Raw genomic sequence first — 12902 nt, forward strand, 5'->3', positions numbered from 1 at the left:
GGTAAGTTCGCCCGCCAAGTGCAAGCCTTACTTCAGTCGACGTCACATTGGGGGACTTGCGCGCCGGTGGTGAGGACAACGCAACACCCAGTCCCCGAAAGGAGAAAATCTCCAACCCGGCCGGATATCGAACCCGGGCCCGCTTCCATGGGAGGCGAGCAAGTTACCACCTATCTAAGCAAGCAAACTATACAAGGGGTGCCTCGCCTTAATGAATGTTAAGTCATACTGCCTTAAAGTTAATTTTAAATTTTCTGTATATTATTTAAATTGGGATTGAATTTTAAATGAGTCTCATTACTTGGGCTTTTAATTATTTTAAAAAAGCCTTAACTGGCTGTTATGTGATTGAAACTGTGTAAAATAAGTTTGTGTTCTCCCAGTGAATGAAGTGTGTAAAATCCCCGCTGGTCCAGCCCTTTCCGGTTTTGCTACCTGGCTGAATTAAGAGGTCGTAATTATTACATTTCACCTCCAAAATCTTGGCCAGGAAACCAAACCGAAGCTCTACAACAAACTCACCAGGCTATTTATTACTGCTACACAGAGTCGAAGTGTGGGGCCTGACCGAAAAAGACCAGCACTAACTCTGTCTTCGGAAACAAAGTGTACAGAAAAGTCTTTGCAAAAAAATTGACCAAGAACTACAGACGCTGGGTTTCGAGATCCAACCAACGAAGAACTAGCAAAGCTAATCGACCAACCCTCGGAAGTGAACGTTGCCAAAGCGAGACGTTTTCAATGGGCAGGCCTTGTTGTCATAATGGACCATGGGGAATAGGCCTTCAGATATATGACAAGAAGATAGAAAGCTCAAGACCCTCTGGAAGACCAGGAAGCAGACGGCAAGACTAGTTGACCTCAGACTGCAGAGTGCTGGATATCACTGGACGGGAGTAGACCTTGTTCCATTTAATCTTAATACTATCAACTGAATCTTAATGTGCATGTTGCAGTGAGTGGCCTGAAGTCTTTGGGAGACACCCGATGTAATGTCGGTCGTCGGCTCGTGACTGCTTTGCGAAACATTTTTCTCCGCACATCCCTGATTAAAAAAACTTTCCTGAGGCCGCACATTCAAGTCGGCGGCGATCTGAGCCACAATAATGGTCGTTCGCGCAGTCTGGTTTTGTGGAGAGGACGTGATAATCTTCTGGCAAACAGTTTGGGCCCTCCTGGGCGACATTTAACGAGTGTGGGAAAAATTTTATTTGTGGCATTGAAGACATGCCCGAGACACCGTGGACCGCGGTAGCCCGAATTCTTGTGTAATCTCCGGTCTGTTAATATTCATGTGTCTTGCATCGATAATCCCACGTGCAACATCAGTTAACTACCGACGTACTGTCAGGTACAATATATAATTGTCTGCAACAGAATCTTGAGATATCGCGCCCCACGCCAACATTCCAGCATCATACCAGGTACATCTTCAATGGGAGAACCCACCTAGCGACTTTTGCCCACTTAGTTTAGTAACAATAACAAAATATAATTCACGTAGTTACCATGAAAAAGGGTTGCGAGAGGACAAATTTCTCCGCAATTTGACGGTACCAACTGAACCGAGAAGGCATGTCAGTTGTTGGAAAGGAATTGAGGGGAAGCGGACATTCGGCAGGAGTGCACCTGCCCTATCGCCGTGCATTCCCATACACCTTTTCTCTTTGGCGTGCCTCTGGGGTACAGGGTGGGGGATAGCCTGTTTGTGCGAAATTGCTGCTGCCGCTGAGGACAATGAACTCGTGTTCTGTCTCAGAGAAATGTGTCAAACACCAGCGGCATTAACATTCAGAGTGAACGGCCATCAGTGATAAGATTCGGTGATGAAATTGTTATTCTCAGAGAAAATGATTAAGAGATGTACTGACGGTAACTCGAATATAGATGAAAGTAAGGTGTAGAGGAAATATAAAACTAGGGATAAACCTAAGATCAAAATTGGGCTCCAAGAAATGTACGAGGCAAAGCAGTTGTACTGCACAGCATGGAAGAGTAAGAAGAGAATAAAAAGCACACTAGCACAGCTAAAGAGAGCATTTCTGGCCAAAAGAAATCTACTAATAGGAAATATCGACCTTATTAGGAAAAATTTCTGAAAATATACGTTTGGAGGAGAACATTTTATGGAGGTGAAGAATAGACTGTGGGAATACCGGAATAAAATGAGAACCGAAGCGTCTGGGATGTGGTTCTGTAGACGGATGTTGAAGATTAGGTGGGCTGATAAAATGAGAAACGAGGAGATTCTCCGCAGAATTGGAGAAGAGAGGAACATGTGGAGGACACTGCAAAGAGGAAGGGGCAGGGTGATAGGACAGGATGATACTTTAAGTAAAAATCGTACTCGAAGACAGAGATTGGAGTATGTGCAAGAAATCATCGAGGACAATGGGCGCAAGTGTTTCTCCGAGATGAGGAGGTTGACAAAGGAGAGTCCATCAAATCAGTCAGAAGACTGCTGACAAAGAGAAAAAATATTTCTTTTTTCAGTTACTGTCTTTGTTAAGCAGTGAATGTGAATGGTCAATACTAGTCCACTCTTTTCCTGCAATTTGAGTAAAAAATATTTGTACGTTGAACAAAACGTAAATCCTGGGTGCACAATATATTTTTTCAATTATTGATTCTAAATTTTAGATCTTCCCGGTCCGTCTGCTCGTTTACATTCCCTTTATTAACCTCTGATCATCAATGTAAAAATTGACTGTTTATTTTTCACTCCTGCTTGAGGATCTAGTACGTTGCTCTAGTTGCTGTACGTAACGGAAACTCTTACCCTGTGAATTTGTTAGACGGGCTGCAGGTCAGGTTAAAAGTCAGCGTGCCAATAAGATACTGCAGAGTAAATGCAATTGGCACGTGACAGTGTTACTTCAGTTTTTTATTGTTATTATAAGGTAGTGACGAACATTTCAGTCTCCACCACTATCGCCCTGGATATGTCTGAATCGTTCACCATGTAGAGGTCATAGTGGACCAAAGAGTTCAGCGAGGCGACGGTAGGTTTCAGGACGCATATCAGTAATATATATTTATAATCGATGCAGCTTTGTGGTCTTTCGCAATGTTAATGAATAGTGTATGGACGAGGACATGGTGAAAAATAATGCATCCGAATTTTTTATGTGAAAATTCTTTAAGACCCTTTAAATAAAACAAACGTTATTAACATTCTACATCCTTATTACTCATGTCTACGTGTTTATTTCTCAACATAGTCACCTTGGCGTCGAACACATTTCTTCCAATGAGAGACCAGTTTGTTGACACCTTCACTGTAGAAGTTTGACTTTGTTGGCGAAGCCACAACCTCACCTCTGATTGCACTGCTTCATCACTATCAAAGTGCAGTCGTCGAAGTTATTTTCGAAGTTTTGGAAACAGATGAAAATCGGATGGGGCGAAGTCGGAACTGTATAGAAGATGATCGATGACAGTAAACTCAAGGTGTCAGATAGTTATAGGTGTCAAATGCTCGAGTATTATTTGGAATTGTCACGCTGAAGAAGAGGGCGCTCTATGTGTGGACGAACTCTTAGAATTCGATAGTCGATTACAGGATGCTGTTTCTCAGGCACCTACATAGTTAAGTAACACACCGCCGTGTTCACGCTACAATTCGGTGCCCTCTGGAGGCAGAGGGGTTCAAATATGTAGACAAGAAAAATAAAGATGTAGAAAATAATGTTTGTTTTATTTAAAAAGGTGTATAAGTTTTCACATAAAAAATTCGGAGGCGATACTTTCCAGCACGCCCTCGTAATAGGCAGATACATGCAAAGCTTTGTATTCTCACTATAGACCGCTTGCCCTCTTACCTCATCAAGAACGTGGGTCGGCGGAGGCGGCGGAGGGGATACAGAGGCGGACAGCGTCATGGTGGCGGCCATCTTGCCCGGCGGGGGCGGGAAGCGGCGAGGGGAGGCGCGCGGGGCCACGCCCACCGACGCCCGCGACGCCGGCGACGCCATGTCGGCCGTCAGCACCGGCAGCGTCGGCGCCGCTCCCACCACCTCGCAACACACGACGCCCTCACTGTAGCAGCTCTCTGGGTCAGACGTGACGTGACAACACACTCTATGGACTCCACCTTCTTGATGGGAGAGAGGCTGGCGCTAACTTCACTGCACACTTGGAAAATAAAAGTCACCGTTGTACTTGTCAGAAAGCCCACTGATTTTGCTCCTACCATTTCAAACATAAATAATATGAGACAACACACCATTATCCCTCTCAACAGCCGCCCGCTGTGGCCGAGCGGTTCTAGGCACTTCAGTCTGAAACCGCGCTGCTGCAACGGTCGCAGGTTCGAATCCAGCCTCGAGCATGGATGTGTTTGATGTCCTTAGGTTAGTTAGGATTAAGTAGTTCTAAGTCTAAGGGACTGATGACCTCAGATGTTAAGTCCCATAGTGCTCAGAGCCATTTGAACCATTTCTCTCAAGAACTCCGTATTATTAGCAACAGGGTGACGATATCGTCGCTTTACACTAATCAGGTGATAAACATGAGATTTCGTGTTTAAGAAAAGCAATTTATCTATTTTACATGGTTTCATTCATTCTTTCCACGTCTACTGTGGTGTCACCGCCAGACACCACACTTGCTAGGAGGTAGCCTTTAAATCGGCCGCGGTCCGTTAGTACACGTCGGACCCGCGTGTCGCCATTATCAGTGATTGCAGACCGAGCGCCGCGACACGGCAGGTCTAGTCTAGAGAGACTCCCTAGCACTCGCCCCAGTTGTGCAGCCGACTTTGCTAGGATTGGTTCACTGACTATATACGCTCTCATTTGCAGAGACGACAGTTTAGCATAGCCTTCAGCTACATAATTTGCAACGACCTAGCAAGGCGCCATATTCAGTAATTAGAATGAATTCTGAACAGATAATATTGTGAATAATGTGCCGTCAAGAGCGACGTTCATCATTAATGGATTAAAGTTAAGTAGCAAACTAATTACGTCCGCTTTCTGAATTCTAATTCCTTGTCATGTTCCAGACCTCACGTCAGTATAGTTCTTTCCTCCTCACGTCAGCCTGCGTGAGCTAAAACGCGTGCATTTCGGCCTCCACTAGTAACACGGTGTTGGCTCTTATGCCAACGCAACATCTACGAGTTACGATCAAAAAGTAACGGGACATTTCTTTAAATTTCGTGAGCTTTATACATACGATTTCCGCTTAGTTTTATCTTGTTGGTACACATGGCCCTGATGTATGTTTGCATTTTAAGCTGTTTGAATATTTACTTTATTGCTGGCAGTCGAAGAGATTATACATGTTTTCAAGTGCTCGATTTTTACTTTCAAAAATGATGGCTCAAAGAATTTGAGTTAAATATTGCTTGAAAAATGGAATGAAGTGCAGCACTGCATTCGAAATGTTGACCGTGGCCTTTGGCAAATCTACTATGAGCAAGACACGAGCCGGCCGTTGTGGCCAAGCGGTTCTAGGCGCTTCAGTCCGGAACCGAGCGCAGGCTACGGTCGCAGGTTCGAATCCTGCCTCGGCCTTTGATGTGTGTGATGTCCTTAGGTTAGTTAGGTTTAAGTAGTTCTAAGTCTAAGGGACTGATGACCTCAGATGTTAAGTCCCATAGTGCTTAGAGCCATTTGAAAGCAAGACAAGAGTTTACGAGTGGTATGAAAGTTAGGAAGAGGGTCGAGAAGACGTTGAAGACGACGACCGTCCTGTACGCTGTAGCACATCGGTTGCTGACGACAATACGGAAGAAGTATAGAAAACGTGTCTGGAAAATCGCCCTATCACCATCAGAGGGATGCTGATGATTTCGGCATAGCCTGTGGTTCATTCTAATCAATTTTTCACATGTTTTGGGCATGAAACGTGTTGCAGCGTACTTTGTTCCGGAATTTTTCAATGTCGACCAAAAACGACGTTGCATAGACATCTCTCAGTAATTGCTGAATGACGTCGACATCGGTCCACAACTTATAAACATGGTTCTAACAAACGACGAAAGCTGGGTACACTGGTATTAAGTCGAAACAAATGCCCAGTCGTCCCAATGGAAACTGTCTGAAGAGCCAAGACTGAAAAAATTCGAGAAGGCTTTTCTTACCGTTTTCTTACATTACAACGAGACAGTGCATCATAAGTTCGTGTCTTATGGTCGTATGGTCAGCGAGGAGTACTTCTGTCTTATGGTCGTACGGTCAGCGAGGAGTACTTCCTGGAAGTTATGCGCCGTTTGCTTGAAACAATCTGAAGAAAACGACCAGCACTGTGACAAAACCATTCGTCAAAATTGCATCAAGATAATGATCCCACTCATAACCCGATGCTTGTTCGTGACTTTTTGGCAGAAAACAAAACCATTATGTTGCCTCAACATATTTGATGGGCATGGCCCCCTGCGACTTCTTTCTATTCCCGAGGCTGAAGAAAAACATGAAAAGACGTCCGTTTTGCCACTATTGATGAGATGAAAAGAGAATTGCTGATGGAACTGAATACCACAACGAAATGTGAGTGTGTTGTCGTCTGTCTGGAACATTATTACACATATGAAGATACAGACCAGTTCTAGTATCAAAACTGCTGAAGACGTCATTAGTGAGCGACTTTGTCTTTCGAAAACGTTGCGGGATTTTTTGTTTCCTTTATCTCTAAGCACATTCCACAGACCAAACTCATTGGAGTAATATTAAGTGAACTTGCTGCTGATTTTATAGTGGTAAGATGTTGTATAACTCCTTAGATGAAAACACCATCATGGTTCAATCTTCTATACATTTGCAGCGGGGTCACCAACCATACAGTACGGCCTGTTTATACAGCAAGATGCTGCTGCTTCCCAAACATATCTGTCTGTTTCACAAACTTCTTGCCGCAACGCACTTTGTGGGTTTTGCAAGTGTCGTCAAATAGAGTTATGCAGATTTAACTTTATCCGTTTAGTAGATAATTTATGATGAGTTCTGAACTGATCTCGAACTTTGTATTTCAGCATTGTAATTTCTTATTTCGACTAATAAATGCAGACTGCGTAGTTTCACGTGGTCTTTGTGTACAATCCGTCGGATCGCGAAATACCGGAGTATTTGCATTTTATTTCGATTCTGTACCACTGGGCAGCAAATAGACAACTTACTTTCTTTATTAGGTGCTGTCCTTGATTGCCCAATATGCCCTACGTCGATAACAGTGTCTTTCGGTCGATTGTTTCTTCAACCACTGGTCTTGCAGATTAAGATGAAGTCCCAAGGTGGATTGAAGAAAAATGTTCTACATCGAGAAGGTTGGAAACATTTGGTGCATTACGTAGTATTAGTTGCTAAGCAACAGTTAAAGAGAGTGACTTAGTACTCATCATCAGTGGCACACGTTTGTTTTCCTCTAGCAGAAAATTTTTGATAAGCATTCCTTTTGCTGTGTTACTATCCATTACTGTATTGAAGCCTTCATATCTGTGTCAAAATCGCTGTTATCAACTGAATGATATATAACGGACGAAACGTTTCGAACCTTCTTTCGGGCATGGATGTGTGTGAGGTTAGTTAGGTTTAATTAGTTCTAAGTTCTAGGCGACTGATGACCTCAGAAGTTAAGTCGCATAGTGCTCACAGCCATTTGAACCATTTTTGAACCGTCTTGCTATAGAAGGTGTCTCCTCCTCAACACCGTTAAGGTTTTCACGATAACTTCCAAAACGTAGAACTAGTACTGCCAGCTTCACTTTTGTATTCACTTAACATGTAAAGCAACAGCCAGAGATTAGAATGATCTGCAAAGTCATTTGAATGTGAATTATGAATCCAGTGCGTAACAGTAGTTGAAGGTTATTTCAAGCCTGAAACTGTTATTAAGATTTTAAACACGTTATCAACAGTTTGTTGTTTATATTTTGTTCCATCTGCAACATATTTTAGCCCTTGCTTACGGCTGTTTCCCTTATGGAACTATTTATCGAGATCATCGTGTTTTGTACGGCTGTAAAGCTTAATAATGTGACTTGGTGGATCAGTTGTAACATTCCATGCTATCAATTCAGAAGTCTTGGTTTCGAACCTTGGGTAGTCGTATAACTTTTATTTGTCAGTTATCATTTATTTTACGTCTGAAATTGCTAATGTGGAAAATTCCGAGTTCCACCATGGATTGGAGATCGGAGGAATTCAGCAGCCTAGTAAGGCATACTTGTGTTCAAACGAACCTTCGGGTTCCACAATGAAATTTTCACTCTGCAGCGGAGTGTGAGCTCATGTGAAACTTCTGTACGCCGGACACAGACTCGAACTCGGGACCATTGCCTTTCGCTGGCAAGTGCTCTACCTATTGAGCTACCCAAGCCCGCAAGTGAACAGTCGGCACTCAGTTGGTCGAGGTCTTACCCGCGAAAGCCAAAGGCCCCGAGTTCGAGTCTCTGTCCGGCACACAGTTTTATCTGCCAGGAAGTTTCATATCAGCGCACACTCCGCTGTAGAATGAAAGTGTCATTTCGGAAATATCCCCCAGGCTGTGGCTAAGCCATGTCTCCGCAATATCCTTTCTAGTTTTCCAAGGTTCGCAGGAGAGCTTCTTGAAGTTTGGAAGGTAGGGCACGAGTTACTGACGGAAGTAAAGCTGTCCTAATTCCAAATTTACCTTTGCCTTTCCTTTTCATACCCTTTATGAGTATATTAATAAATACAACATACTCAATATTACAGAGATTTATTTGCAAGTAAGTAACATAAAAACTGAAAAAAGATATTTCTGCACATGGACTCGACCACACGACCCTGTGATTACTGTCGTGCACTCTTTCCGCTGCACCAATCGCTGCCTGGATACTGCGAACATAAGTGACTGGCGCCTCGCCCGGCTCGCACCAAAAATGCTATTTTTTTCTAAACACTTGGCCATCTGAAACCGCCAGTTCCGTCACTTTCATTTTTGACCAAACTCTACATATTTCGTAAATTTAGGTGAAATCTGTGATGGGGAGTAGGTGCGATGCATTTGTGAGTTGAAACATCAGGGAATGATTAACCCATATCTATCGTCGCAATTCGGTTCGACTCGATGTCCAGTCGAATGAGAAACATTGCTGCTGCCCGAGGTGGCAGTCCCATGAACTATGTCTCGCATCCTGTATACCACTATAACATCTGAAAATTCAGTCATGTACATTATCCACTGTACTGTTTAAGCACAGTATGTAAACTAACGTAAAGTTTCATCCTTCCTGGCGTTACAGTTTTAACGGCTAGTGGCCTGTATATTCTATAACAGAATTTTTTCTCTGTTTCATATAATTAAAACGTCGTTGAATCTCTGGCGATTTTGTCTGCTGCGAGTATTACTATCCTGTTGGGGAAGAGAAGTAACAGAAAAGAGAAAAAAGAAGATATCGCAGCAGCAGCATCGGGCTCTTTCTGTCATCAACATGTCATTCCCATGAGATGTAGGAGCCATTCTCTCACTTTTCCCCCCCTTCTAACTTGTTTAATGCGGCTCGCCACGAATTCCTCTCCTGTATCAACCTCTTCATCTCAAAGTAGCACTTACAACGTACATCATCAATTATTTGTTCGACGTATTCCGATTTCTGCCTTCCTTTACAGTATTTACCCTCTCTAGGTCCCTCTAGTACCATGGAAGTCATTCCGTGATGTTTTAGCAGATGCCCTACCATCCTGTCCCTTCGTGTTACTCGCCGATTGTCCTGAGAACCTCCTCTTTCTTTACCTTATCAGTCCACCTAATTTTAACATTCTTCTGTAGCACCACATCTCAAACGTTTCGATTCTCTTCAGCTACGGTTTTCCCACAGTCCATGTTTCACCACCGCACAATGCTGTGCTCCAAACATACATTTTCAGAAATTTCTTCCGCAGTTTAAGTCCTATGTTTGGCACTAGTAGACTTCTCTCGGGCAGAAATGCCACTTTGCCAGTGATATTCTGCTTTTTACGTCCACCTTGCTCCATCCGTCATGGGTATTTTGCTGCCTAAGAAGCATATCTCTTTAACTTCGTCTATTTCGTGATAATCAATTATGATATTTAGTTTCTCACTGTTCTCATTTCTGCTGCTTTTCATTACTTTCGTCTTTCTTTGACTTACTTCCAATCCATATTCTGCACTCAGTAGACTATCCATTAACTTCTGAGGTCATCAGTCCCCTAGAACGTAGAACTACTTAAACCTAACTAACCTAAGGACATCACACACATCTATGCCCGAGGCACGATTCGGAACTGCGACCGTAGTGGTCGCGCAGGTCCAGACTGAAGCGCCTAGAACCGCTCTACTACTTACAACTGATTGCAGAACTCAATTAGTCTTTATACTCTCTCATTCACTCTGGCAAGTCCATATTCAACCATGACCCTTTCGTGTGCTTCTCTCCCTACAGCTGCATTCCTATCCCCGATGACTATTAGATTTTCATCTCCCTTTATGTACAGACTTACCTGTCCAGTATCCTCACATACTTTCTCTATCTCCTCATCTTTGGCTTGCAACGTCGGCTAGCATACCTGAAATATCGTTGCCGATGTTGGTTTGCTGTCGATTCTGATGAGAACAACCCTTTTACTGAACTTTTCACTGCAGTTCATTCATAAGAAATCCTATTCATGTTATTCCTTTTCCTCCTGCTGTTGATATTATCTTATGTTCACCTGACTATAATTCCTTGTCTTCTTTCCATTTCACTTCACTGACTCCCACTATATTTAGATTGAGCCTTTGCTTATCCCTGTTCAGATTTTCTAGCTCCCCACCACATTCAAACTTCTAACATTCCACGCGCCAACTCGCAGAGCGTTATCTTCCGTTTGCAATTCAGTTTACTTCTCATGGTCTCCTCTCCATTGGCAGTCCCCTCCCGGAGGCCCGAAAGTGGGATGGACCAGAATATTTTGCCAATGAAAAGATCATCATGACACTTTTTGGATTGCAGACCACATTTCCTGTGTATACAAATTGTGTGTGTCTTTACTTCAGTGGTTTCCATTGGCTTCCGCATCCACATGTTGTTGAACGTTGCAGCCTCTTCCGCCTTTAGGGGCAGTTTCCCACCCCAGGGGCAAGAGAATGCCCTGAACCTCTGCCCACTCCTCCGCCCCTTTTTCACCATGCCGTTGGCTGAATGACTGTGACTTCTTATGCTGGAAGTCTTCGACCACCGCTGCTGAAGGGCTTTATTCTAAATTTAAGCGATGGCTGGGTTCGAATCCCGTACCGAGGACATTTTGATTACTAATCGTAGACGCTACCCTCTTTTTTCCCAACAGCATTCGCAGATGTTTTATTGTCCTTCGTGCCGAAATATTTTATTTACAATGTATAACAGGAAAAACTAATGCCACCACCACGTTTCCCTAAATTTAAAAATGAGCCGAACCCCCCCACCCCCCCCCCCCCCGTCCCTCCAAAAAAAAAAAAAAATAATGCACCACTTCAGGCGTTGGCCCCTATCATTAAGACCCCAAGACGTCTACCAAAAACAGAAAACGATAGAAGGAAGGCCTTAAGGTCTTTTATTATTTTTTATTTTATATTTATTTTTTACTCATTTGTATTATATTATTAATCCGTCTCCCCCTCACCAGCACATCCTCGATAAGACTAGCGATCGCCTTCAACAGCAGCGGCAGAAACCCTGCATGCTGACGACGCATCAGTAGACCGTCGATGTACGGCTTCTCGCAAGGGTGTATGAATAACCATTGAGGGGACCGAACCTGTAAAATGGAAGAAGGTGTATGTGTCAGCTGCTCATAGCATGTATGATTCAGCTGCGAGGGGAGTTGTGGAAAGCACTGCGGAGAAAGTTCTTAAAATATTGTTGATATTTATCGTTCTTGACAACTTCACAATGTCAGTCATTAAGATTTTGACAGAAATCGAGGGCTGGTTTGGCACCAGCCCCAAACAGGTAGTGGACAACATGCCCGCTACTCCAAGTCACTGAGTGGCCAGGAAGAGAAGCATTTGTACGACGACGTTGTCAGGAGTTGTGCCTATGATGAACGTCAGCATCTAACGGACCAAACGTCAAACTTCGCTCGTGTCGCGGTAGGCAAGTCTGTGGCCATCTTCGTCTTGCACGCCAAGCGTGGTACATAATGGCGAAGCCGCCAGATCCATCCGGTAAAGACGTGACTAGCATACCAGATTGTCACGTACCAGGTGGACGCAAGAGTAGGGACGAGGGGGTGTTTTCCTTTAACCACATTCGCCGGAAGCTGCGATTGCAGCGAGGCATACGCTATCTTGGCCGTCCGTAGACGTGGAGCGAGAAGCATGGTCCGGATGCAGCTGTGTTCAAGAAATAAATTGCCCAAGCAGAAAACGGGCGCTGCGACGTCTGTCAGCGACTCTGGGGCCACGACTGAGGCCACTGAGACAAGTCGGAGTACGCCACATCTTGACAGGCGTACTTAGAAAGAGGGTTGTAGCTCGGTGACGGACTTGGTAGAGATCGAGGCCTCCTTTGATCCTCAGGAGGGTGAAAGACTCATAGCTGACTTTAAATAACATGACTGACAAAGAAACACAATGCGGCTAACATGCACCTGGCTATTGACGGCGGGATGGGAAAATTCTGGGCCACTTGCGATATTCGCGACGCGACATAATCGTTTGCATACCGTATCCTTTCCAGCATATCCAAGTTTCGGAGCCGATGGTCAAGGAGCTCCGCCCGAATTCGGCGAAAATGTGCCTACTGTTGTCACAGGTCACATCAAATCACCGTAAAATTGACATCTTATCACACCGTAGATCCTTGGGGAGCGGTGCATTCATCGGGCGATCCACATCCTATAGGCAGCGCAAGAGATTTGCGGATGTTAATGACGCTACCTGAAGCAGAGCCGTAGGACACCACTCATCCAGGGGGCCGTAAAGTAGCGGTCCCACGGAGAAAGCGTACAGGAACG

General features: G+C 44.2%; 1 protein-coding gene across 1 annotated transcript in view; it reads right to left on the minus strand.

Moving 5' to 3' along the window:
- LOC124606167 (protein glass-like) overlaps positions 1-12902 on the minus strand; it is an 80532-nt gene that overhangs the window by 9426 nt on the left and 58204 nt on the right. The window contains exons 5-6 of the mRNA XM_047138134.1: positions 11568-11702; positions 3822-4016 (exon numbers count right to left, since the gene is read on the minus strand). Coding sequence (XP_046994090.1) covers positions 3822-4016; positions 11568-11702 — 330 coding nt within the window. The remainder of the gene's footprint in view (positions 1-3821; positions 4017-11567; positions 11703-12902) is intronic.

The sequence above is a fragment of the Schistocerca americana genome, chromosome 3 (genome assembly GCF_021461395.2).
Source record: "Schistocerca americana isolate TAMUIC-IGC-003095 chromosome 3, iqSchAmer2.1, whole genome shotgun sequence".
NCBI lineage: Eukaryota > Metazoa > Arthropoda > Insecta > Orthoptera > Acrididae > Schistocerca > Schistocerca americana.